General features: G+C 39.1%; 2 protein-coding genes and 2 long non-coding RNA genes across 6 annotated transcripts; 3 read left to right on the top strand and 1 right to left on the bottom strand.

The window, feature by feature from the left end:
- Positions 1-19: 19 nt before the first annotated feature.
- Positions 20-1,593, top strand: LOC138033465 (uncharacterized). The gene is made up of 2 exons (XR_011128608.1): positions 20-531; positions 1,151-1,593. It is a non-coding gene; the product is annotated as an uncharacterized lncRNA (long non-coding RNA).
- A 1,218-nt stretch (positions 1,594-2,811) lies between these two features.
- Positions 2,812-4,270, bottom strand: LOC138033464 (uncharacterized). The gene is made up of 2 exons (XR_011128607.1): positions 4,003-4,270; positions 2,812-3,345 (listed from the first exon to the last, which is right to left on the bottom strand). It is a non-coding gene; the product is annotated as an uncharacterized lncRNA (long non-coding RNA).
- A 2,344-nt stretch (positions 4,271-6,614) lies between these two features.
- LOC138033463 (uncharacterized) lies at positions 6,615-9,593 on the top strand. 3 transcript variants are annotated; one of them, XM_068881205.1, is made up of 3 exons: positions 6,615-6,784; positions 6,895-7,642; positions 9,140-9,593. In XM_068881205.1, exons 1-3 carry the CDS (start codon positions 6,710-6,712, stop codon positions 9,409-9,411), a joined length of 1,095 nt encoding a protein of 364 aa, XP_068737306.1. In that variant the 5' UTR covers positions 6,615-6,709; the 3' UTR covers positions 9,412-9,593. The 3 variants fall into 3 exon arrangements, with proteins under 3 accessions (XP_068737306.1, XP_068737307.1, XP_068737308.1); XM_068881206.1 differs by having other exon boundaries at positions 6,667-6,789; XM_068881207.1 differs by having other exon boundaries at positions 6,766-6,784; positions 6,899-7,642.
- A 5,975-nt stretch (positions 9,594-15,568) lies between these two features.
- LOC138033158 (calcium-activated potassium channel subunit alpha-1a-like) lies at positions 15,569-25,943 on the top strand. Its single transcript, XM_068880922.1, has 6 exons — positions 15,569-15,967; positions 18,264-18,325; positions 21,735-21,827; positions 23,043-23,154; positions 24,318-24,393; positions 25,924-25,943. The coding sequence occupies exons 1-4, from the start codon at positions 15,641-15,643 to the stop codon at positions 23,065-23,067; spliced, it is 507 nt and encodes a 168-aa protein (XP_068737023.1). The 5' UTR covers positions 15,569-15,640; the 3' UTR covers positions 23,068-23,154; positions 24,318-24,393; positions 25,924-25,943.
- The last annotated feature ends 1,865 nt before the right edge of the window (positions 25,944-27,808 follow it).

The following is a 27,808-nucleotide window of genomic DNA, read 5'->3' as shown; positions in this document are numbered from 1 at the left end:
TTGGAAATGGCCAAAAGGAACACCGCGGTAAAACGCACTGCGCATGAGTACAAATTTAAGCTTCCGGTCCATACGCATTTCCGGTTACGTATTTAAATCCAATGTAAACGAGATAAAATTCCGTACTGCGAAGTTTGAAAACAAAAAGTAAGAGTTAGCATAAGAAAGTGGGAGAAAGGTTTGTCTCGTTGAAAAGTTTATTTTTCATTTAAGTTTCAAGCGCTTGCACCAAGGGGTTTGGTGTTTGCACCAGCAACGAAATATGAGAGAATTTCGGGCGCGTTCGCGCTCGACAAGAGCAATTTTTTTTTCGTAGTTCTCCTTGTTGCGTTGGTTTGGTTGTGCGGCTCACCCGCAAAAAAGTGTGGGAAAGCCAACAAAGCAGTAGTAAATGTGCCGGCAAAAATATTTTTTGTCAGAAGATTTAGCCAGAGCTGCCGAACTCCAAGTGGGTTCAATCAACAGTTTGCCGTCTCCATTGGGACGAAATACGGAGGAGCAACAACAGGTGCTCGGTTCTTTCTTCAAAAGGTACTTATAAAATTATCTCGTACTATTTTGGAGTGTCATTTGCATTTAATGTACCTCACATTTTTATTTTACTCTTCTTGAATACAGTACAGTGCGGACAATTACTTCACTAAAATTCATTGTTGGGGTGCAGGTAGCAAAATGCTACCTCAGGCGGTTCAGTCTAAAATTGGTATATTTTGGAAAGAAAAAAGGAAGTCACGGAAGCTGGGAAATATTATTTTGAAAAATTAATTGCCAAACGAATTTAAGGAAAAATAATAACTTTATAGACTGCAAAACAAGCACTTTATGCCACTTGACAAACTAATTTTTTTTCAAGACCAAACCCATAAAATTGTACCAATAATTTTTTCAAAAATTTTGTCAAAAATTAATGCCATTTTCACAAGTGGCTATTGAAATTCAGTGGTACTCCAATGTTGTCTCCACATTGAGGATTCAGGTAGAGGGGTGTCCAGGAATCCTATGACACTGACGTTTTGAAAAATTTCACTAAAAATGAACCTACTCCATTTTTCATTTAGTGGGGGGAGATGCTTTTTGGACATCCAATTTTCAGTCTCTGGATACAAAGAAACTCATCACTAATATATCTGTTTTTTATCATTTTTTTTAGATCTTGCAATTTACTCGCTCACCAATTTTAAGACTACACAAGAACTTGAAAGCAGCAACACACAGTGGTGAAGGTCTCCAAAAAGTTCACAACCATTTCCAATTGCTGTTCCAAAGACTTAAATTTCTACTAGCAGGGAGGATTTTACTGTAAAAAAAAATTACTACAGCTAGTAACACACTTTCATCACATTGTAGTGGGTTAATGTGACAACAACAAGGACAATCAACCAAGAATAATTATTGATTTTATCTTCCAGCAATAAAAAGGAATTATTATTTTTAATTGCTGGAAGATAAAAAAACAGCAGGAGGATATAAAAGGAGGATATCAAATAATGTATCTTGAAAGATAAGAAAACTTGTTGAAGTGGATTCAGTGCCATCCTACAAAACTTTTCAGAAATTTCAACTTGGCCTAATAAATACTTCCAGTACAATAAATTATTGAACCTCTCTTTGTGGACTCGGGTAGCACCTCAGCTGCTTCAATAAATTTTTAATCCGCCCATCCGTCAGAGTTAACTTGTAAAAAAAACTCATAACTTCATATTTCTGTAGTAATAATTCTTCAAGCTTGTTGAACAAGAGCATACTAACCTACATTTGAAAGTGGCATAATCCCACAATGCATTTTTCTGGATATGACTTTACAGAAATAATTCCTGTTACCTTTCCATATGGACAAAATACTTTAAGTAATAATAATATTTTAGATATAACAAGTGTGCTGAATTTTTAGCGATTGCTTTTAATAATACTAATCTTTCCTACCATTCCCAAGGATGAATAAATTAAGTTGAATACAGTAAGTGGTCACTGGTGAAGTAAACAAACTGCCCCAAGGGGACTCCCTTACAAAAATGACAGGAGTTTTTGTTGTACCTTTTTGGGGCAAAATTTGTGGATTTGTAGTGCTTGCAATGCTATGATCAATATCTGGAACTGTACATAGCAGAATTTGGTACGCCAGCAAATAACTTTTACTTCTGAATTATAAAATGCCAGTCATTTGTCACTTTAGAACTGGTTCCTTTGTAGGGGTTAAGATTTCGTTCGGCCACTAAACAAGACTCTGTTACCTTCAAGGGTTGTTTTAAAAAAATTTCCAAGTACCCTGTCATTTTCATAGGGAAGACCCCTCCTGAGCAAATTGCATCCTTATGTTTGGGTTTCCATTGATTTAATGATAAAAGCAACATTGTTCTAAAATAATATTTAAATACCATTATAGTCTTTTTAACCTAACTTTTTTGCACAGTTTACTCCTTGAGCCACCAGCTTCAACTTTGATACTTTTGAGCAGTTATAGTAATGGTGGAGGTTATTTGGTTCAACTAAAGAATAAGAAAATCAAAGTAATAATAGCACTAATGAGCTGTACAGCTGAGGTCTGTCAAATTTCCATCTGAGTAACCTGACAGCTCTTACAGTACTTCTCAATGTAAAGAAAAGGAATCTTGTGGACTTGAACAGTCCCAAACAGAAATGCTGTGTATTCCAAATATGGTCACATGAACTCTTCAAGGTTTGCCTGCTTCCAGAACTTCAAATCCATGAATAGTTTGAATATTTTTCCTGGGCTCCTTTAAATTGTGTACACTTTTTAATGGTTTGCCTTTAAACATAACATTCACAATCTAATGCAAATACAACTGAGGCTGACAGGACAACAATATCCTTTATTTAAACACAACCAATATTAAAGAAATAATACATGCTTGTGGGGTTGTGTGCTAATTATAATCAAGATGCACTACAGGAAATAAAAACTTAAAATTAACTATGTAAGAGACATACGATATGAAGTAGAAATTAATTACTATCCAAAGATCATATTGTAAATATTATAACAGGTTGATTGACAAGTCCTTTATAAGTCATAAAATTATTTGAAGTCCAGCAGGACCCAAGACGAGAAGTTATGATAAAAGCTTTAAACTTTTTTCTAAAATATTTTACTGCTATCAAACCCAATGAGACCTTATGCATGGGATTGTCACTGTTTCTAGCTGCAGCTCCAAATCACGTAATATATTAATAAATTTTGTCATCTAAGAAAAGAACAACGTGTGGGGTGTAACCAAAAACGTCCATGGTAATAATGTAATTCTTCATTTCAGGAACAACTATCCACTGTCAACCATCACATGACTCAAAACAGATTAACTTGATCCGACAACACATGACAGTCCCCTAAAACCAAATTACATCATTAATGCTTCCACAAAACAATAGTCTCATAAAAAAATGATTTGTTACACGCAAAGAGTCACGAATCTGAATCTATAGATATCTATATATAGCTCTAGTAATGTACCCACACTTCAGTTCTTCCAACATTATTTTAACTAAAACATGGATTGTGGCAGGGTCAAAAACGTGCCTTAAACACAAATTAATTGCAAATCCATAACTTGGTAACTATTTTAACGGACAAAATAATGAAATTGACGTCGACATGGATCGGTGAGTTGTGACCCCGGGGTTGTGACTGCTAAGAAGTATAATAACTTAAAGATATATTAACAAGAAAAGAGAATATAATAACCTGAAAAGCAGCTATTTAAAATATTTGATGTTAGGGTTACGTTCCCAATGACACAGTCACACTCAAAATCAAATTCACATCTGATCGAATCATTGATCATTCATGTTATGTAGAGGTGCCGATAGTAAGGAGTAACGCCGAAAAAAATAACCTTCACGTTGCACAATATTGCCATTTCCCTGCCACAAGCCAATTCACACATGAACGGAAACCTTGGGAATCCTTCTTTCTGCACATTACAGTAACTTTTTGTACCCGATGGCAACTAACTTTCTACATTAAAAATTGCGTAAAAAACTTACCTGTTTCGCAGCTCTTTTCCCACGAAATAAAATTTTCCAGGAGCAAGTTTTCCGAGGATACTAGTTGGATTGGACTTGCAAACGTTTTACACAACATAGACGTTCTCAAAGAATACATTCCATTTGAAACTGGCGTTCAAACTAGCCTTGATCGCTCTAAAAAGAACGTAAACCAACAAGGTACCGATTCTCAAACGGCAGCCATACTGCGCGACTTTCGCCAGTGAAGCAAACCGGAAATGCGGAAGATCACGCATGCGCAAACGTTTTGCCGCGGTGTTGCCAAAAGGTGGTTTCACCTGGCATCATTGCTGCCATGTAGGTGCACAGAACATTGTAGAAAGAGTGGGAATTTGACAAATAATTATCATGCAGACATAAGCCATAATAGACTGGATCTAGCGTGTGGGCAAAGATTTGCCTGCATTAGCCTCCATTTCATGCTAGATCCAGTTCTGCCGTGAGAATTCAAATATGGTCTCTGTGCAGCATTGCCGTCTTATCACGTGATTGAAACCATCAATTAGTGCCCCTATGCTAAACACTTGAAACTCGAAAGTTTATTTATATTATTATTGTTATTCATAAACTGATATGCAATCTTCGGTACCGCTTGTGATCCTATCTTCGTATAGGTAATCACATGATTTTCGAGTGCAATTTTGAATAAATAAGCACGTGTAAATTTTTTACAGTAGTCTTAAAATGTACGGGTGCTTATTAAATTCAAATGCATCAAAAAAATCATGCGATTATTTGCTGATAATGTTGCGCTATTTCACTTTTCTGCAATCAACATGCAGAAATTTATTATAACTTAAGCGAAACGAGAACGCGTCAATTTCCTAGGAAAAGGGTGCGTGTTTTTGTGAGAATTCAAAAACGGATTTGTGGTGTCTGATGATGGTTTTATCCCACCACGAAAATGCAAGAACTGAAAAGATCATTTTCCATGTAACCGAGATGGAGACTTGGGATAGAACAGCACAATTTCAAAATAAGTGGCGGTGGGCTGGCGTTTTGGAACAATTCTACTAAAAGGATTACGAAGGGTTCATGGATTCTAAAAATCCGTCGGAAGCCAACATAAATAGCTCAACAATCGACAAACTGAACAGGTGACGATAAACCGTGCCAAGTTTAATTAAATTCTTAAGGTGTGCGAAAGGTGCTAAATATTGCTGTCAAGTACGAACACATTTTCGTGTTGTAATTTTTGGTGTGAATTGTTCACAAAAACCCACCCCTCTTTGACCTCCTCGTGTCCTCGTCAAGAGAAAATGGCGCTTACCAAAATTCGTAGACGTTTTTGTTGTAGGTTACGCGAAACATTCGTAAAGGCTGCAAAGAGCGCAATCAACCATCAGAAATCTTAGTTTAAAGCGCGGGAAACGCGCCCGTGCGAACTGGGATTTGTGCAACTTTGCACGTTATCTCGCAAGAAGCGTCAAATTTTAAGAGTTATGTTTTTTAATGTGCCCGCAGGTCGCAGCGTCTGTCAGGGGCATTTTATATTTCTTTGGTCTGCCCTTTTTTAACCACATCGTTGTTGTAACTGGGGACGGCGATTTGCGCGAAATTTTTTCATGATAATCTGCGCATGCGAGAATCGCGAAGATATTGCGAGCGGCGAGCAAGAGAGCAGTTGTTTTAATTTTGTAAGCAAATTCAAGCAGTGCCAGCAACCTCGTTCCCAGGATGTGTCTTCTCTGCCTCCAAGTCGTCACAATGAACAATGGGGGCAGAGAGAGACCCTGGGAACGAGGTTGCATTGGGAGGAGCTCGCGACTTCGAGCGTCAGATTAAGACAGAGTGAGAGCTGGGTACGAGATTACAACTTCATTGTATTTTTTTAACAGGCCGAGTTATTTTTAGATTGATATTTTCGCGAAACCAGACCTTTCCAGCTAATCACAGGTCTGGCAAAAGATATTAGTGCCCATGGGATTGAGATTGGTCACTCGAGCAAGCCAAATCGTATTTAAAACTCGTCTAAAAATTGCTTGATCTGTGAAAACGCCGTTACATAAACCAAGTATTGAAGCTTTGGGCTCCTGGCATTGGTCAGTTTTGATACTCACTGGCGAAAAAAAATTTGCCAATCACCAAACAAAACAATAGAATGGAACAACTGAAAATCACTGTGCGCTCATGCCAAAGCCGGTCACAACTGGTGTATTCACCCGTCCTAAGGTTTTTTGGAGGATCAATTTAGTTTCACGAAGGAACGAGGAACGTAGTCTTCCCGTAGCCCTCAAACACAAGTTCAGCATCCTTAGTACCACTATGAGTCATTCGCTCTTGCTGAAACTTAAGCCTATTCCGGTTTTCAGTAAGAGGTACAACGTACGCAGGTCTTTACAAACGATTTTTAGAACGATTCAGGTCGCCGCGCCGATGTGTTTATGATGTGTTTTTATTCTTCGTGTTGCGTGCAAATTATTGGCTGCACAGCCGAATTGGCCATCTGAGGGGATTCTTAAGGTTGTTCTTGTGCTCCGTGGTATCATTGGTATGTTTATTGGCCCACCTATTGTTATTGTGCACACGAACTGAGCATCACGCAATCATTTGTCACGTACTGATTTGAAGGTTGCAGCTGTGGTGTGCGGAAAGCTTGCTCCTTGGGCGAAACCCCACTTGAACAGAGAAAGATTGCAATGATTAATGGCACCCTTTTTTCCAGGAGAACTTGGAAAAGCATGGAATGATATTTTTGGAGCGAAAACAAGATAAAACCAGTATCAAGAAGGATGTAAAAGGCCTTATAGTTATGTTATGGGTAATGTGAGTATAAAAAGGATTATAAGGGGTATAGGTGTCAAGTGAAAAGCTCAGTTCTCACCCATCCCTCGGTACCAAAGAAAATAATGAAACTTTTTTTCTCGGCAGACAGAAAGGAGCCCGTCAGGGCACGTGATGTCAAAGGGAAGTTGGCTTTCAGTTTCTATCAGTCACTCAGCACTCTTGGAACCACTCAGAAAGATGGAGATGAATCTCACATTAGTGATTTTGCTCGCTGTATTTCTACATGGCTTTCAAGCAGAAACATGCGATCCAAAACCGATGATCATAAGACACGAGGGAAAAAAGCCTTGTGTTTATCTAGACACAAAAGGAATAAAAACTATAGGAGTCGGCTACAACATGAGGAACAAGGACGCACCCCAAGATTTCAAATCGATTGGCGCAGACTATGAGAAGTTCGTTAACGGGCCTGTTACCAAGTCAACCGTTCCTTGCAACTGTTCTTCTGTCCCTTGTCTCAAAGAGGTTCAGATAGAACAGTTGTTGGATATCAGTCTGAGGGTGTCCATAGAAGACGCGCAGAAAGTCATCTCGACCTTTAACAGCCTGTGCTGTCCCGTTCAAAACGTAATGGTTGACATGTCCTTCACGCTCGGTGGACAAGGCTTCTCCGAGTTCACTACGTTTTCGGGGTTGTTGACGAGTCAGTTGTGGAAGGCGGCTGGAGATGACCTAACAGTATCTAAGTGGTGCACAGAAGCGACCAACCGTTGCATGGAAGACGCAAATATCGTTCGAAATGGATGCGGCTGTTCCCGGCCATACCCACAGGCTTGTGATGCAAGGAGCTCATCCTGTTGCCCAAGTAAGGCACAGCAGACATGCTGTAAAGGTGAGAGAAAGTGTTTTTGAAATCTAAACAGTGTAGAATACACTTCCGGATTAATACTTCCGCTCTCGCTGAAATTGAAAGCGGGCGTCATCAACCCTAGATGTAAGGCATTGAGAGTTTCTCATAACTCATTACTTTATTTATACTTGAAATCAATTGGAGCTTGTTTATAGGCTCCTAGCATATACAGCTAATGTGTCGAGTTAACAAATGATTTATGAAAATTAGTTGAGAAGTAAAAGTATTCGAGTCAAGAATCGGCTAAAAAATAAGCGGAGAATTTACACATTTTTCTTTGGTTGTCAAGTCAGGCGAGGTGAGTCGAGGCAGTTGTTGAGTTCAAAAACTTCCGGTTTAATACTTCCGCTCTCGCTGAAATTGAAAGCGGGCGTCGTTAACCCAAGATGTACGACATTGAGAGTCAAGAAAACAAGAAATATGTGACAACTTCGTCAATCGAGAGTTCGAGAGAGTAAATGTTATCTGAAGGTATATATAGTACATTTATTATTTCGCTTTCCTTTTATGTGCCCACTTTTGAAGATAGGTGCGGAAGTGAATTTTGAAAGTGGAGTTTTCACTGAGATAATGAGCAAGTTTTCCCTCCGTGTACATGTTCCCTACCAAAATCTAGTGGGGTGCCTTTGTTTGATCGCCGTCTTCTTCTGGTGACTAATTCAGGGCGGATCTTAATTCTATTTTCGGCTTGATTCTAGAATACCCCCTCACTTATATTCATCCTTAGAAACCTGCTACCGCAGTCCCGCAGTTGTGCGTAGTTTACTTGTGCTACCGCAGTCCCGCAGTGGAGCGTATTTACATTATGTACTCGACATTTAGCACTGCCACTGCAGTGCCGCGGTGGTCAAATCTTTCACTTTTGTTATTGCAATTTTCAAAAGCCGGAACCAGGGCAATGTCGTCCGAAACCTCGAATTACATCGCCCGAAACTGTATCGATGTCTTGATGTGTATTCTAGCGACTTTAGATCAAAATCAATAAAAAAGTAACGTTATTCTAACCCTAACTACATTTTTCACAAGATCGTGGGAAGAAAATAGCACTCGTTTACTGATTAAGCCTTAGCGCTGGTTTCAGTGATTAGGCCTAAACTCTCTTTTAACATTTTAGCTTTCATTTTATGGTTCGGTTAACTACACTTTTCACGAGTTCGTGTGCAGAAAATAGCTCTCGTTTACTGCGGACCGCGGTAACACTTCCCACAAACACTTTAATAGTCACACACCACGGGACTACGGACTGCAGCAGCGCTTTCCACAAATACTTAGTCACACACTTCGGGACTGCGGACCGCGGACCTCGGTATCTGAGCACTAAGGACATTAGTGAGGGGGTATTCTGAAATTGCTCTATTTTCGAAGACACGAAGCAGGCAAAGATAGTTCAGGGGAAGGCATTAGCGTTATTAGCCTCTCTTTTCTGCACCCTCCCGTCTAGATGTTAAATTCCTGAAAACATATTGACCTATTTTTCAGGAACTGCGACATTTAAAGGAAAAACCTTTGATGAGATGCTATGTTGCCCATTTCCGCAAGCTACCTGTTGTGAACATAACAAATGTTGCAAGCCGCCCTACAAAGTGTGCTGCCCTCCTGCGCCTGCAGTTCCCTCGTTTTGCTGCCCGGCTGATTTTCCAGTATGCTTGGATGGTCGGAGGTGTGGAAGACAAAGTGACGATCTCGTGATCACAGGGGAGCCTTCAGTTCGAAGTCTTTCCCAAGCGTTTCAGGATCATAAAGTAAAATAAGGCAAATTATCTATTCTCGTGGTAAGCGATAAATTTGAAGCAAACATGTACCGCGTCGACTATGTGCAGGAGATTTTGCTTTCAGTTCTGAATTCTTTTGCCTGAGGATAAAATTAGGAAGCAATCGAAATTAAAATGAGGATTAACCCTAATTTTGGTATTAAATACAAACAAATATCAAATAGGCCTTGCTTTTTCAAACGTTCTCGTAGTCGCAAGATTGAATTGCGAAGGGTTTGCCTAGAAGACACCAAGTCTTAAGCATTTACAGGCCATCCCTACAGTAGCTATGCGGCCCAAGTACGAGCCAGCGGCACAGGATCAGAAGTAATTAGTCTAATTAGATGGGGGTTGAGTTTGATAAGGTAGGAAATGAACCGGAATACCCGCGGGAAAACCCTCGAGTCATTTTGGCATATACGATACGTATACACATCCTATCTCAGAGGCATGAGACTTACGTCAGTAAGTAAGCAAGTCGCAAGGCCGGAGTATCACATCTGACCAATCACAACAAATCGGAGAACGAGATACTGACAAAGCAATAGAAAAATCGTGCATAAAAGCGAGTAGCAAACACGCGAACACTTCGGCCAATCACAATCCAGTTCGAATGTCATCTAATCTCCTTGGCAACCGGGTCACCTAACGTCCCTCCCATTTACCGTCCCTTCGACGAACGCGACCGTACAGGCCTATCGGATGGTCCCCTATAGTCAAGCCATGACGGGTATCGTACCCATTTCCTTTACGATTCCCGGCTTGGACGAGTTTGTCGATTTGGGTCGCAGCTACTTGGAAGTGGAATGGAAATTGAATTCGTCTTGCCACCAACGGCATCGTGGTCGATGGGCTCTTCAAGCAGATTAACCTACGACTCGGTGGTGTTTTGATGAGCGAACAGACCATGTTGGCACCTCAAGATTGGGTGAACTATTTGAACGTGACCGAGCAGTTGGCGGCGGCTGGAGGCGACACAACGAACCCAATGCACTGAAAAAAGACACGGCAGTGTTATACGGTAACACCAAATGCCAAATATGGGTACATGACCATCTCCTCCCTCCCCCCTCCCCCCCCAAACCCCCAGAGCGTTGCGTGATCCCGCTGCGAAGGAGACTACAGGGTCTGGAAGGGGTTTCGCGTGATTCGTGAATTGATCCCAAAAAAGTGCCAAGAATCGTCGGGTTATGGATTCCTCAGGAATCGTTGATTTCATCACCAACTTTTTGTTGCCTTCCCATCTCAGGGTCAACTGATAAAACCCAGGGGCGGATCCAGAAATTCCAGAAAGAGGGGTTCGAAAAAATTGCGGCGAGAGACTGCTGTCCTGACATGCAAAATTGTTAACTTCCGGTTTCCGCCTGTGGTTTGAAAACGCCTCGTAAGGCCCCTCCTTACAAGCAGGTAGGGTAACTCTATTACAAGGGTTACACTAGCAAGAGGGTTGAAGGATAGCCCGGGTTAACAAGCAAAATTTCTAGCTAGGGTCACCTTATCAACCGGTTCAAATTGTCGTTGACAAAAAAGGCTCAGAAGAGAGAGGAGGTTGACGTGTTCCGTCATGCGTGGAAGGAAAGGAAAGGAAAGGAACTTTATTTAAAGTGGTACGCATGATAAAAAAGTCAAATTCTTTTTTTGACAATAAAGTTGACAGTTACTTGTGAAAATACATTGTTCGTGGTTAGTCTTACGAAGCTCGTTTCATCCCGACCAAGGGACTCATCAGAGACCTTTCTGCGGCTTGACAAACTCGTTGGGCATCACGCCCAAAGTCCCGTTCCCGTATTTGTGGCGTCTGGAATCCTTATGAGATATAAGACGAGATTGCTGTCATCATTTTGTTAGCGAACGGGACTTTGGGCGTGATGCCCAACGAGTTTGACAAGCAGAAAGGTCTCTGATGAGTCCCTTGGTCGGGATGAAACGAGGTTTGTAAGACTAACCACGAACAATGTATTTTCAATTCTTTGTTTCTTTGGATTTCAAAACTATGTTAACTAAACACTAAGTAACCCAAGTCTTAAGCTTTAATTTCAAGAAGACACTGGAATTATCCTTTTTAATGGTCCGCCATTTCTAACTTTAAAATCCTGAGAGAGCGGGACCGAGTGGAGAAGATGACGTCAAACACTGACTATTTTAAGAATGCAATGCGTTTGTTTGCGACTGAATTAACATGGAGCACAGGAGTTTCGGGCTTTCAGATTTTTAAAATCGTATTTTGCATACATAAAATGAAACTGCGTTTACACGCTGAAAAAATACGCTATTGAGTCAATGACGTCACTTTCCCTAGATCTAACCCCCTGAGGTCCATTCGGTCAGTGTTGAAAGCGAGCAATGGCGGACCGTGAAATCCAAAACTTACACTCAAACCTGGAAGTAAACAGCCTTTGGATAAAAAATCAAAGCTCAAAATTTTGCCCGTCAAGTTTTAAGGAATCACACTTTCAAAATCTGAAGAAAAAAAAAAGAATTGATTTTTTGATCATAGTGGCACTTCAAGTGTCTAATCTTCTAGCGCTGAATAACTGATTGAGATCATGAGAACACTGTAAATTGAAATTAACAAATGAACGCAAATCAAATTTTGGTTTTTGAGAAGAGGGGAAAACAAGAATATTAGGACAAAAAGCTCGCGGTGCAGAGTAGAGAACCAACAAACTCAATCCACATCATGACGCCGAGTCTGAAAATCGAACAACCTCGTTCCCAGGGTCCATGGAAACGAGGTTGGGAATCGAACCCGGGCCACAAAGGTGGGAGGCGAGTGCTCTCACCACCGCGCCATCTCTGCATCCTTCAAACAAGACCGAAGTGTTTCTGTAAATTTTCAATGAAAAATGTTCATTTTACGAATCACGTGATCGTTTTGCAAAACTGACCAATTGCAAATATTCACTTAACTCAGCGGCGTTGTAAGGCCAATTAAAAAGTTGTCCCGGTTAGGCGAGTAAAATATCCCCAGCAGATCGTTTACAGGGCAGGTAGGGTTACCCTAGTCTCCTTCGCAGCCGTTTTTTGATGTCGCGCAACGCTCCCCCTGCGAAGGAGACTAGGGTTACCCTTGCACAAGGGTAACCCTGGCTCTCAGACAGGGTGACCCACGGTGAAAAGGTAAATGGCAAACGAAAGGCAGCTGTTTGCATAGGTAATCAAATTATATTGAGTGCAGTTTGGAATAGAAAAGCAACCTCGTTTCCAGGGCTTTTCACCACCGAGAGTGGGATGGGCCCGTCCTACTCTCCGTGGTGAAAAGCCCTGGGAACGAAGTTGCTAAATAAGCACTTGTGGATTTTTTCAAGACTATTGTAGCGTGCAAAAGCAGGCGTCTTTTGGCCAGCGGACGCTTGTTCAAGGTGCAACGTTCGTAAATGGCCGCGCAGCCTAGTAGAGAATTCGGACGAGGGGCGGGGAAAGGGTCGGAGAGGGGGAGAATATTGAGTATTTCTCTCCTCTTCATCACTACCATTTTATACTGTCCCCTTCTTAGTGAATGCGATTTCTTTTACTCGCCTCAGACCTCTGTTAGTCTAGTTATCCAAGATGTCGGCCGATAATTCTTACCAAAACAAAAATACGCCTGCTTTGCAGGCTATTCAAAGACTGCAAATTGACCTCGCCCTACAGGCTTTGTTCATCTTACAAGTGCTTATTTATTCCAAATTGCAGGAAAAATCATGTGATTACTAAGTATTAATAACTGATACATGAAAAAATCTGAGACGGCTGATCAGAAGCAACCCACGCATATCACGCGTGCAATCACGCAATATTGCGCCATCGATCCAGGGCTCACATTTGATTGGCATTTCTATTAATCAATCACAATGGAGTAATTTTTTCATGCAACCTCGTCCCCAGGGCGCTTTTCTCTCGCTTTGGGAAAAGCGCCCTGGGGACGAGGTTGTTTTTCATGTATATTATTACAGCGTCTTACAGCGGTTGTTAGGGAGCTTACGAAACGACGACGCCGACGGCAACGACTACGCTACAAAACAATAGGTTTAGTGAGCAAAAACAATGGCTCTGCACGCTCTGCACGTGCGTTTTACATTTTGGTACATTTCTTTGCCGTCATCTCCTAAATGACGACGTGAAATGACCAAATTCAAGGTTCTGTGGAGGACGTTAGCACATGACGATAAATTTTCAGTTCTCTCTATACGCTTTCAACTCACTCATACCAGTTTAATTCCTCGACAGTTAAAACACATTTTTAACGCGAAACGACATGAAATGGTTTCGTAGTGATATGAATAACGCAAACTCGCTTTTTTAAAATGAAGTCCTCTTTGCCGTCGCCATCTTCGTTTCGTAAGCTCCCTAAAAATAGTCACACGCGCCCCTCAACAACATTTTTCGTATTAAACAATTATTCGCCGAAGGCGAAGTGATTATCGGTGAATATTCACCGAGACGAAGTCTCGGTGAATATTCACCGATAATCACTGAGCCTTCGGCGAATAATTGTTAAATATGAAAAACACGGGTTAATTTCAAAAAAGAGAAAAAAAAAAAAAAAACACTTCAACGCGGAATCATCTTCACTTACAGTGGCAAAACGACTACTGGCAGCCATTTAGTCCGTCGAGGTGATTATCGGCTGATAATCCGAGATAGCGAGCCAATGAGAGCGCGCGATTTTGTATAATCACCTGTGTGTTTATACTAATTCTTGATATTTCGAAAGTAAGATTTAGGAGGACGTCAATCAAATGTTTCTATGACGAATTCAACTGCCGCCCAAAGAACAGGACCATTGTTAAAACATACATGATGGATGTATGGATGACAGATTCATAAACGGCTTTTCGGGCTCGAAAACTTTCGAGAAACGGGACCAAGAACCGTCCGAACGTCTTTGTTTTTGTTTTTTACGCGGGGTACCGGAATATAAAGCAAAACTCGAGCGTAACTTTTGCGTGATACTCCTTGGCTGGACAGACAACATTGAATTAATAACTGCCTCAGATTAGCTTTGCTACATTTGGAGCGTTTTAGTTTCTTTTGTAAATATTAGTTTCAATTTCAGTCCATTGTGTTAGCAAGCACTTTATTGTCAAACCACAGGCATCCCAAGCTGCCACATAACAACTAACAGCATCGTAAAAATTCGAAAGCCACAAACCCGTCTAAAACGGACACAAGTTTGCCCTCCGATTGCACAGAACAGACGAGGAAAACTGTATGTAGAGGTAAGTGAAGTTTATTTCTACATTTACAGCTTATTTTAGCATTTATAAGCTCAAATTTAATTTTCCCATACAAAGGCTTTAAATCGCATACGGAGCTTGGGCTGCCTGTGGTCAAACCAAGGAGATCTTAGACACGGACGGCAACCGGAAGAAAACATTTTGCGTGCCCGACACAGTGTTGTCTTCCAGATTTTTATGCTAATCATCTCTAATGGGGAAACGATACTTAGCAATTTAAATGTGGTTGCGTGAAGATGAGTTAAAAGGGAAAACAGCTCACTTCCGGTTGCCGTCCGCGTCTCAAAAACGCGCGTGCTTCAGAAAACAGCACGGAGTTAATTTTCGTGCTCGCTATTAAATATTCGCAAGAACATTAGGGATGCATTGATAATAATCTTTGAATGCTTTCGTTTTTCTGTAAAAGCAATCTTTTATCGGCTTTGGCACTGAGTCCTCCACCAGACACAATTTAAAAAATCTCCATGGAAACTCTCGAATAAATTCTTTGTGTTATGAATAAAGGAAACCCAAAGAATTACGATCATCTCCTTGGGCTGTTATATGACATATTTTGCCAATTGTTCTTATGAAATTGTTGAAGGCTCCAATTTGGCCAAAATATTCTCTGTTTACACTTGTTGCCCGGTTGCCTGTAAAGTTGATTCACTCATTTTGCTCTGATGTAATAAGAATTGACATACGATCAAAGGTAACGTCAGTTGCTTAGTTGCACTTAATTCGAAAATCACGGTAAACTTAAGCTTCATACAAACAGAAATGAATTTGAAAGCTATGATGAAGATTCCTTCTTTGTATTTCTACCTGTTTCGGACGTTTATTGAAACTGAAAAAGTTCTCCACTTGATATCATTCCTATATTCTTACTATCTATTAATAGCGATAAATAATGAATTACTACCCTCGGCACGATGTTCTGTCATTCATAATTAACGCCAGCTTGTTTGTTCACTGTGCAGATGTAACTGCACAGCAATTTTCATGGCCGTATTTCCTACAACGAAAACAGTATGACAACTACAACTTGCTCTCGAGCAGAACTGCTTCTGAATTGCAAACCAGACTGCTTAGTGGCGCCGCAAGATCGAAAATGGTACTATTTCTTAGGAACAAGCGTAGCTGTCTTCCTTAGCGGTCTTGCGGTTATTTTGATCTCCAGGTTGATAAGGAAAATTTGTGACTCAAAACGAACAAGACTGAACCCCATTAAAAAGGATGGAAACAAGAACGTCAATCGTTTGCAATCATCGGGTGTTTCCAACAGAGGGATTTATGTCCGACTCAAAGAAAAAGCTGCGACCTTGATAACTGCGCAGACTTTCAAAGGCCGATTCCTGGTAAGTGTTGATAGCAGGCCGGTTTGGCTATCGGCGGGTAAAATAAATTTGTATTCTACTTAATTTCGTCTGAAATGCTACCCTTCCCTAATACTCGAACTAACTCTTTCTAACTCGAACTAACTCTATCAAAATCTCCCATCGCTTGGTGTCTTCCAGGTTTGGTCATAGCACGTGTCTTTTTGTAAACAAACACATCAAGCACCTCTTAAAGTTTATCCGAAGGGAGATATCTAATCCGGACTACAACAACAAGAAAGAAAAAAGAACTGAAAAGTTGTACTCGACGAGACAACCTTAATTTTAATGATAAATAACTTCCATTTACTAGTGACAAAAATAAGACTTAATGATTCATTTTTTTAAATAGCTTCCTATGGATCCTTAAAGAATTTTTATAATTGTCTTTCTTTCTACTTCTTGTTCCTGTTATGGTAAAGCCAAAATTTGACACTTTTGTTGTGCAGATTTATAATGATAATTTGTCAAAGATGTTGAATTGGTAAGTGACACTCTGCAAGTTGTTTCATTTTTGCAACACACATCACATAATTTCTGATTAACATGAAACATGTGAACCAAAGTGATAATTTGTGATTTATTTAAAATTCAACAGCACTTGAATGCTTTTGTGTGTTGCAACACGTTAGCAGTGAAAGAGACCATTTGGGATTAACTTAATTTTTCCACATGCTCATGTTTATGTTCATGTGTATGTGTATGTTCGTTACTGTTTCTTTTGTTCAATCATCTTGTATGCATGCTTTATAACTTACCTCTATATCCTATCCTATAATCTGGAGGAATCACCTTTTAGCAGGCAGTTCTATGACATTCTGAAATTTTGACTTTCAAATTATACTTCTATATCCTATTCTATAATCTGGAGGAATCACCTTTTAGCAGGCAGTTCTATGACATTCTGTAATTTGAAAGTCCTCCAGATTATCGGATAGGATATAGAGGTATAATTTGAAAGTCAAAATTACAGAATGTCATTGAACTGCCTGCTAAAAGGTGATTCCTCCAGATTATAGGATAGGATATAGAGGTAAGTTATAAAGCATGCATACAAGATGATTGAACAAAAGAAACAGTAACGAACATACACATACACATGAACATAAACATTGACCGACTTCTGTAAAATGGACGAAACCGGTATGGATTTGCCTATGAAGACGGATTCGCTTACCTTTCTTTCACCCATGGTGTCCAGAAAAATCTGGCAAACCTAAGAAGTCCCATCAAAACGAAGGTTGAGGATTACTTATCTCTAGGTTCTCTTGGTGTTCCAAGATGGCGGACATATCAAATTTCCAACCATGGGCCAATTCAATACGTGTCAAAATCCCCACCTATGCAGGCTAGGGTAAGGCTCTCTGAGTCAATTTCCTGTCAAGCTCCCTACTATGAGCACGACCCACGCCACGCGAGCTGGTAGCCTGGACCCAAGGTATCCTCTCCTCAATCCCTTCTCAGTTTTATCCAAAACTTGCATAATGTTTTTATATCCACCAGCGCATTGAATATGAGGAAGAAAGGACGACTGCTCTCAGTCTATCCAAAGGTTGGGCAGTGCTGGTGACTGAGCCAAAGTGTTGGCAAAAAGAAGTCTTTTTTAGACATCTAAATGTATTTTTTTGTAGTAAATAAACTCCTTTAGTCAGCTGGTATATGGCTTGATAACATTCATGCACAGTGAAGAGCAGATCGGATCAGATCCACAAAACTTGGACCAGATCAATAACAAAATTCAGAAGTAGACACATGAAATCCCTAGGTCACCAGTTAAGGTTACTTCCCACCTTCGCAGGTGTCCAGTCTGGTCTGGTCCGGTCCGGTCCGGTCCGGTCCGGTCCAATCTAGGTTTTGCCAATGGCCGGCTGAGACAGGAAGCTTCAAGGGCAGATGTGAAATACTGACATAGATGGGGGTTAGTCTGGCATTAGACCGAGTAAAATACTAAGCATGGTCGGTTTAGGCTGGTTTAGGGGTGAATGGGTTAAAATGTTGCAGTTGTAGATTTATGTAGGTTAAGCAGTATCTGGCGTAATAAAAAGGTTAAGAATAGACCTATTTGATGTGTTTTAAATTTGATGAAATGGAGAAATAAAAAGCTAAAAATTAGTTTTATTCTTCCACAATTTATGCATGCTTTTTGAAAACCTTACGAAACCTGTTTCCACAACCAATTTTTTTTTTCATTTTTCTCGTAATATAAATCTGAAAGAGTCTCAATCTGCATGCAATCTGGAAATTTATTTGTTAGTGAAATTTTCTCATTTTCTTTCAGGTTGCGCTTCATTTTCTTGCAAGTGTGTTATACATTATATTATTCATTGTGGAATCCCACTAGTAAGTAATTTTATTTGAATTGTAGAAATTATATACTGGTCAGTTCTCTACAAGTAAGCCAAAACCATATATTTTTTCAGTGGGTGATGTAACATATCAAACATGGCTGAACAACATGACCCACCTTTAATCCACCAAAGCATCATGGGAATACATTACACTGCTCTCCCCTTAAAGTTATGAGTCAAGTTTTACAACAAGCTTCTAACTGTATTCCTACAAGATCTTCTTGGAAACACTTGTGCAGTACGCGCCATTGTCTTACAATGATCTTCACTTAGAGATTCACTTACAACTGGTTCAGAAATACTGTATACAGGATTTGTGCAGTTGACTTCATCATTATTAACTTGACTTTAGAACCACTTCTGGCACTCTAACTTCCAACTTGCCTCCATCATTTAGAGGTCACATTACTAAACAACGAAACAGCGAAACAGAGCGCCAAAACACCATGTATGACCCCAATACATTAAATGCTAACTGACAAAGTTTCGATTTAAGATTAAATATTGTTTTAGGCCTAATTATCGGGTCTAATCTCAGTCTTAATCTGAATCCTAATCTTAATCTCAATGAATTAGGAGCAATAATGTTTTAATTAGGCCTAAAACAATATTTAATCTCAAATCCAACCTTTTTTGGTTAGTATTCAATGTATGGTGGGGTTATACATGCTGTTTTGGTGTTTCGTTTGGCTGTTTCAATGTTTCAGTGTTTCCTGGTTTAATAATGCCCTCGTTTAGTGCACTATCACATGCAAATCGTGTGCCTGAACACAATGGTCTTCGCAAGACAGCTCGTGCCTTCTGTTGTAATGGGCTTAAGAGCCTCATCACAACATATCTCTGGCCATTCCCAACATGACAAATTGATGCACTTTAAATTTAATACTAAGTTTAAGGATCTGCAGACATTGCCCAATCTTGACCCCAGAGCTCTTCTCTTGACTGAAGGAGAGAAGAGCTCTGGGAAACCCTAAAACAAAGTGTCTTCTAGTTGGTTTTTGTCAAAAACAATTAAAAGTGTCTCTAATGGGTGCATTCATGTTAGCACGGGGAGTGAGCAGGTGCCGTATGGTTCAAATAGCCAATTTTTGGCTAATTAAGAACCCTACGGTTCATGTTCTCCTACATAGAGTTTCCCAGATCCTTGGGTCAATCCGAGGCTCTGGTGACAAGAATGCTCCTGTAACCGGAAAATCTTTATCAATTGCACTCACATTGTAAAGTGCACCTTCAGCACCAATTGAGGAATCCTCATGAGGTAACCTCGAGAGTGCACCGCAATAAGGATCAACGTTCTCAGATCTTTGGTTTTCAATCTCATAATCATAAGCTGAGAGTACCAGAGTCCCCCTCTGCATCCTTGCTGCTGCCAATGGGGTTGGTAGATTTTGGACTAAGAGTAGCTAACATTAACTAAAGGCAAAAAAAACTTGTGATTAGTGATCAAATTAAATTTTTGGCCGACTAGAAGAATTGATGAAATTTCTTGACTCCAAAGAAGATTGACAAACCTCGTGCTCTTTTTGTGAGTATAATTTCTTTCACTTGAACTTGAGTGTTTGACAAACATTAAGCTGATTGGCTGATGACAGCCCCAAGGCTATAACTGGAGGCCTCATAGGCTAACCTTAGCACACGATTCCCATCGTAATGCACCAGGAGTGTATCACTGGACAGGTGAGACTTGCAAGCTTGCAAGCTTCATATGCCTGCTGACATCCCTGTGTCCATGTCCACTGGGCATCTTTCTTTAAGAGTTCATGCAGTGAAGCTAGTGTAGTTATCAAATCTGGTAGAAGTGATCAAGTGGTAATACTAAATCATGCCCAGAAAAGATCTCAGTTCACTATTGAACAACAAAACTGAAACAATTAAACCAAACCTCTGCAAAAATGCTAAACCTTAGGCTTAAACATTACCTCAAGCATAGCATTGTAAAGACCTAATGTTTGCAGTAAAGTTAATTGCAGGTTTGTGTCAGCAATGGTGAAACAATGACCTGCAACTCTAACCTGCTGTTACACCTAGCCCTTCACAGTTTTGCTACATTTGTATCATTTTGATGACCTTAATTTACACTTTGATGCAGCATGAGTGCAACCACAATGATGACGTGATTGCTTCACTAGTGTTCACAGTTCCAACTTTGTTCACTTTCATCCGACTCTCCATTGCCTTAAATAGCAATTAAGCCTCAAAAATAAGGTCATTGGTATTCCAAAGCTTCTTACATAATGTACACCTGGTCCAATGTATTTTAGCATTAAAGTAAGTCCTCACTCAAAGCAGTCTCTCAGAGCTGTTATGAGAAAATCACCATAATTGCAGTGAATGGATAATTCTTTAATTGCAACAACGAAATTGCTGATGGACCTTCTGGCTTTTGATACCAAGTTCCAAAATGAAAACTCCCTGCAATCTCTAGTGGCGCTGGATTATTATAGTGTTTCTCCAGTGCTTTCACAATAATATCAGCAAAGGGAGTGTCCCTTGGTTTTGCAGGTACTAGCTAGCAGATTGGAAGTTTGGGAATGGATCCGAAGTTTTAATGAACTCACACTATATGATCTGTTTGGTTATTATTTACATATGATTAGGAAATCATGTGCTAAGCAGATCATGTGATTTACTACGTACTTCTTTGTCGTTAATTCCCTTTTTCTGACGACGGATGTATATTAATTTTGTGCTGTGGAAAACATTTATCAATATTAAAAATGAGATTACATTTGATTGGACTTCAGAACTTTAACACAAATTGAGCTGCTCCCAACTAAGTGGCATCAGAGCTCAGTTGGTAGAGCATTCAGGCACTAGTGGCAATGCAGAGATCATGGGTTTGAATTCCATTGGAGCCACCTGAATTATCAGGTGTCTTTAAGAGACAGTAGTTGCTTAAATTGTCCAGGCAAGTGCAAGGATCACTACACTTTTCACCGGCCCTTCTAATTAACATTAGACCCGTAGCCCTTGCCCTAATGCCTCGTGGGCTATTGTCCCGGCCGTGGCCCTTAGGGTGAAGGGTCTAATTGTTTTAGTATCATTAATATTTAACTATAGTCGTACAGCAAAGGCAACGATAAAGTTAGCAAATGCGAGTTGAAGAAATATTTATTTGGGAATAAAACGAAAGAAAGCGTCACGCTTTTCGCTACTAGAGGACTATTAGCCAATCAAAATGCAGGATTTGCATTAGTCCACTACTTGGGTGATACTAGTTAAGAATAATTATTCAGTTGTTATACATTTTACGCTGGTGTTTCACGCCAGAAGCTCATTACCTTCATGTGCATTAACCTTTTTAACCATTATCACTCAGAATCTAGGAAATTGTATAGATAAAATTAATTAATATTGAATAACAATGGTCTGTATTTGCTAATTGCGTTATTTTGTTTTAGCCCTATTGAACACTGCTTGGATTTTCAAATCAGAGATTATGGCTGTTTGATATTGCTTTTACCCTGTTTTTCCTGTTTTACTTCTTACTTCGGGTAAGTAGAAGGCTTAGCCCTCAGTTAATTATGATGATTATTTTAATTTTATTTCATCTATTTAATAGTACCCCACCTGCACGTGTAAGATCATTCCCAATGTTTGCTTTTCAAAAAGGAATGCTTTAAAATCCAAGTACCAGGGCTAGCAAACACCTAATTACCTAAGTTTTTCTCGTATTTTTAGTTTTTCAGGATTTAAGTTTTTCTCGTATGGGGTACTATGTCCTCAGGATTTACTTTTAGTATTAATTAAATAATGTTTAAGTGGTATTTAAAAAGTATACAATATAATCATGGTTATTATAATAGTTTTTGCGGTAAGTGTTTATAGTTAGGTTGGTGGATGTAACATTGTAGAGCTACTTTGTAGATACATGTTACTGCTGCAATATAAAGTCATTGTCATTATTATTTTATTATTATTACTATTATATTATTAATATTAGTATTATTATTATTATTATTATTATATTATTATATTCCTTGTAGACTCAGGCAGGATATTCAGCTGGTTATAGTCCTTGGGAGCAGGTTACAACAAGTCACCACGGGTCCCAGGTCCCTCTTTTCCTTCGAGCTTCTTTTAAACAGGGATAGTACTTTCCCGGCTTAGTATCATGGCTGTCCCCAACAATGCTGTTTTCTGGATAACTTCCAACCTCACCTTCACACCGATTCGCCTCATGTACTCCTTAAAGTCGACTGATACAGCTCCAAGGGCCCCAATAACAACAGGCACTACAATGACTTTTCGCATTTGCCAGACCTTTGCAATTTCATCTTTCAATAGCTGGTATTTCTCTACCTTCTTATTAATTTCCTTATCCTTCACCCTATCATCACCTGGGAGAGCAACATCAATTATCAATTATCATCATTATTACCATTATCATCATCATCATCATCATCATCATCATCATATATGGTGCCATCCTGGGAGAAAAAAATAGAGGGAGTGTTTTCATGAATGTGGAAAATTAATTTTTGCCAGACCTTTTTGCAAATGGCTTGGTATGTGCCAGCTTCTTGATGTGGGAGTGTTAATGTCAAGCCCTGATTTAAATTATTTATTTATTTGGTTCAAGGAAAGACCAGTCTGCTGCAGTAAGTACATTTCAAAGATAGAAAAAGGGTTTACTTAATAAGCTTAGGGTTAGGCTTGACTAAAAGGTGTAGTTATCAATTTGCATTTGAATTTGCTTTGATTATTAGTTTCTTGCTGCTAATGACAAGCTGATGTTTTGCTTGGAGATGTTGTCCTTGGTTGATTTCCTGACTATTCCAGAAGTCTTTGTTTCCATCTATTTTAGGCAGAACTGGCTGGGTATGGTCATGATATTTTGAGTACAGCATACATTTCTATGATTTACTGGGAAGAGGTCATGAGACCTCAGGGATTTATAAATGACACAGATCTGACTCAGGTTAAGGACGATGACTGCCTTATTTTTCTCATGACAAGGATTATGCTTTCGTTTTCAAGCCTAGGGTTTTCTATAATTATTCTTTTACAAGAGTGTTTTTTCTGGCTTTAGTAATCAACTAATAACCCTAAGGCATATAGGCCCTTTGGTTGCGCATGTTTCGTGACCTTGTCAATCATAAAAATGGTTGTGGTACAAAATAGATGCCAGAAATGGAAAGAGCATAATGAAATTAGTAAGGATGTCAATTTGAGGCCACTGCTTGATGTTTAGTAGTGCGTGATTTTATCTAGCGGTTTGAAAAACTTAAAAGAATAAGGCTGGATGGCAAATCTTGCCACCCAGCCGCTGTTTTCCAGCGTATAAATCCCCGACTGATTTAGTATTTTAAGCATTAAAATTGCTGTCAAATCAAGTCCCTAAATGCCAGTGGCCTCAAAATTGACATTCTTACTAATTTGGTCAAGCTCAAGTTCCATTTCTGGCATCTGTTTTGTACTGGCATATGTGCCATGACCATTTTTAATGATTGATATCATGGTTTATGCAAAGGGCCTTTTAAACCCTTAATTTGCACGGTAACACACACACAAAATATAAGGAATATAAAAGTAAAAAGAAAGGCTGATATCCCAAAGGATGTAATTAACACAGTCAAGTGTAGTTATGGAGTAAAGATATCGATAAAAATCCTTGTGCTCAACAAGAGTGAAACCCATTAACTCGTGAACTAGACAAAGTGTAGAAGCTCTCTCCCTGAGCTAATTATAGGTAGTTATTGTAGAATATTAGTTGCAGGCAAATTATTGAAGATTTCTTTGAAAGTTCTTCCAACATTCCAAGTGATTTGTAATGCATTAATTAAACCCCTAAATATTTAATTTAATGTGCTGTACGAAATCTAACCTTCCTGTAACTTCTTCCTTAACGTCACATCTAAACTTTAAGATGTAATACAACTTACACAACTTAACTTCTTCCTTAACACATCTAAACTTTAAGATGTAATACAACTTACAACGTTTTGATGAAGTGTGGATTTTTTATCATGACAATCTTTTAGGGCTGAGGTTTCTTCGTGCACTGCAGTTTATTAGACTGGCAGATATTTTACAGTACATGGGCATTATAAACTCTAGGTATGTGTACTTTATATCATTGGTTAGGTATCCAAATGAATATAGATGCATCCAATGTGAGTAAGGACTGGGCCAGACCTTGTGGATATTATTGTCACAGCCTGAGGCAGGCGTGGGATGCGTGGCTATATAGTGGCCTCATGGTTAACTAGTGCGCTTGACTCCTGAGCAAGTGGTCTGGGTTGGGTCATGGCCAGGGAGATTGTGTTGTGTTCTTGGACAAGACACGTTACTCTCATGGTGCCAGTCTCTCCACCCAGGTGTATAAATGGGTACTAGCAAATTTGATGCTGGGGGTAACCCTTTGATGGACTAGCATCCCATCCAGGGGGGAGTAGAAATACTCCTAGTTGCTTCATGCTACAGAAACTGGGATATTAGATCAGAGCAGACTTTACCTTACCTAGCAGGCAGGTACAAAAGTTGGACCGGATCAACTTGGATTTTTCACCTTGAATCGATGTAAAAAGTGGATAATGCTTCAAGAAATCACGGTAGCCCTAATCTTTATTAACTAAAGCTAACCTTGGTGAAATTGGGCAAGCATCTGATCAAGCATCTGATCAATACAGGGTTTTTCATTTGAGGCTGGAGACAAGGCATTTCGTCGGGATATTTACAATAGGTCTGGTACTTTCACGCTATAAATTTTAAGATTGGTTGGCTTCATAAGCTTCTTTTGTTTTTCTCTTTGGCCATGGGCTGAAGAAACGCAAGACAATCGTGCAATTCCCTCAAACTAACAAGAAGTCATGTTGCCTTATTTTGTATCTTGTGATGTAATATTATGTAAGCTCGTGTCACATGCTTGCCAGGTGTGATTGTCATCTTGTTTTGCTCTCTGAGTTGTTGTTGTGTAAATCGTTCATAAATAAATTTACTAGATTAGATTGCAGTTTCCATCCTTTTTAAATACGGAACAACACGATATGTTACATTTCTAAACAGAAGACTCGACCATTTCCATTCACACAATCAGCTTAGTTTTTTTTTTTTCTCCAATCTCAAGAATGTAAACAGCATTTCTGCGAGTTTCGGACTTCCTTGAGGGTTCGTTCCAATGCACTTGCAATAATTGGTCTTACAGCTGCGGAAAATAAGCATGTTGCAGGTACTTTCATTATCAAATCGGTACTTTGAAAAGCCATCGAAAACCCTGCAAATAGTTTTGGTTTATGACACTACAGGGTGTATTCGCTAGGTCCAAGGTGAGCAATACGACAGTTGATCTGGTCCGCTTTTTGTACCTGCCACAGCCTGGCTTTGATTGATTTTTACTGTGCTGAATCTGTGTTTATAATAATTATAAATTTTATTCTGGTTTATACTCAGTCTTGTTATTACCGGTACATGTATTAGTAATTCCTTTTGACAATGTCAATCAATTGAATGTTTACCGGTATCACATAATTATATGATTATGTAATTATCTGTTGCATTTCTCCATGACCTTTAATTTTGTCAACATAATGACAGGGACATACCTCAACATGAATTCTTTAACTAAATTTGCATATTTTACTTTCGTAGTTACTAAAACATATATATGGAACCAGCCAAAACCAACATGACAGTCACGCAACATCACACAGACGGCGGTGTACGCAAATATCACACAAACCGGTCTTATTAAGTATATATTGTGGATGGTTTTTTGGGTCATTTTGGCTGGTTTTTTGTTGGTGGTTGTTGGTGGTGTTTTGGCTGGTTCCATGTTTAACTACCATTTTACTTTATCTGACTGTTAAACATCAGGCTGAAGGAACTAATAGCTTGGGAAAGATTCTAATGGTACTTAATACTGTTTTTTTTCTTTAACAGATTAACTGGTAACAATTAACATATTTTTCGCTCGCAGTAATAGCTTAATATGAAATTAAAGCTTACTTGCTCAAGACTATAAAATTGCTCATCAAGCTCTTTTTAACTGATGTGAAATTATGCTTACTGTTTAACCGTCTGTAATCAAGTTGTTCTTTTGTGGCTGTTCCCTCCACCTCTGAATTTCTCTTGTCACATGGAATTGCCTGTTTATGCTGACTAGCCCTCTCTCATTCCACTTGGTGAGCTTCTTCGATACAATTTTGCCTGCTATGTCTGTCTCTGTCCTCTCCTGACTTCACCATGCATGTTCTTCACTACAATTTTGCCTCTGTTCTCTATCCCTAACTCGCTCCCCTTAGCAATCCTCTTCGCTACTCTTTGCCTGTTAAGTCTTGCTCTCTGCCCCTTTCTTTCCCTTTGCTCTTCACATAAACCCTGTCATCTGCCTGTTGCATTTTACTCTGACTTTCTGTTGCTGTTGGCATCATGATAGCTATGGTCTTTGGGTTTTCTCAACATGCATTATACCTTGTGAAAATCAAGCCATACACTCAGGATAATCACTGTAATACTGCTCTTCCTTTAACTCAATGCATGATCTAGCAGGTATTTTTTCTAGTTTTTGAAAACTAGAATTTGTTTTTTGAAATTTCACTTATTTAATGATTATACAGTAATGGTTTGTGCCACATCAAATAACTAAAAACATAACCATGATCTCATAGAAAAAGTAACATCTATAAAACGGAACTCTAGCTGACTCTTTTAATTGAAAAGCATAGACCGAATGCATAAATGGTGGCCAAAAAAAATATTCCTGTTTATGGTGCTAATTAGACTCACTAGCCTCATTTGCATGTACGAAATACAAAAGAAATGTTTCTTGAGAGCGAGTCTAGTGAGGTCTAATTAGCACATAGACAAAAGAATATTTTTTTTGTCCGCCTTATGCATTCGGTCCTATAAAGTTCCACAAAATGTCAACCTGTGTTTAGGATCAACAAGGAGTGAAAACATTAATTAGTGGTATGTTGTAGGACAGTAGTTGCAATTTCATTGTAATAATAATAATAATAATAATAATAATAATAATACTAATTCTGGATTCTGCCAGTAACTCAATTGATTTAAAACTCAAAGAAGCTTTGTATATAAATAAGATCAAACCGAAACTTAACAAACAATTGCAGCATTACAACACTTTTCTCACGTTTTAGTTTCACTTTATGTTTGGTGTCACCCTGTAAATAGTACACGCTTTTGTATTATGTAATGTTGTAATAATTTTTTCATCTACCTTTAGACTTTATAACTGTTCACACTTAGGAACTCATTAAACTGATGATGGCAATAAGCATGCCGAAACATGTCTTTTAAAAAGTTGTCTGTTTCTTACAGTATTTATCATACTTGCTACTAGATTGCGATATGGAAATACTATTATTATTATATTTATTATTATTAGTATTTATTATTATAATTACTATTAATTACTCGATAGTAATTATAATAAGGCTCATTGCACCTTACAATAATTTACGTAATATATAAAAAGGAAGAAAAATAAAACCAAACCCATGAACAAGAAAAA

This window comes from Montipora capricornis, chromosome 14, assembly GCF_036669925.1.
Source record: "Montipora capricornis isolate CH-2021 chromosome 14, ASM3666992v2, whole genome shotgun sequence".
In the NCBI taxonomy this organism is placed as follows: Eukaryota; Metazoa; Cnidaria; class Anthozoa; order Scleractinia; family Acroporidae; genus Montipora; species Montipora capricornis.
This window is presented reverse-complemented; position numbering and strand designations above follow the sequence as displayed.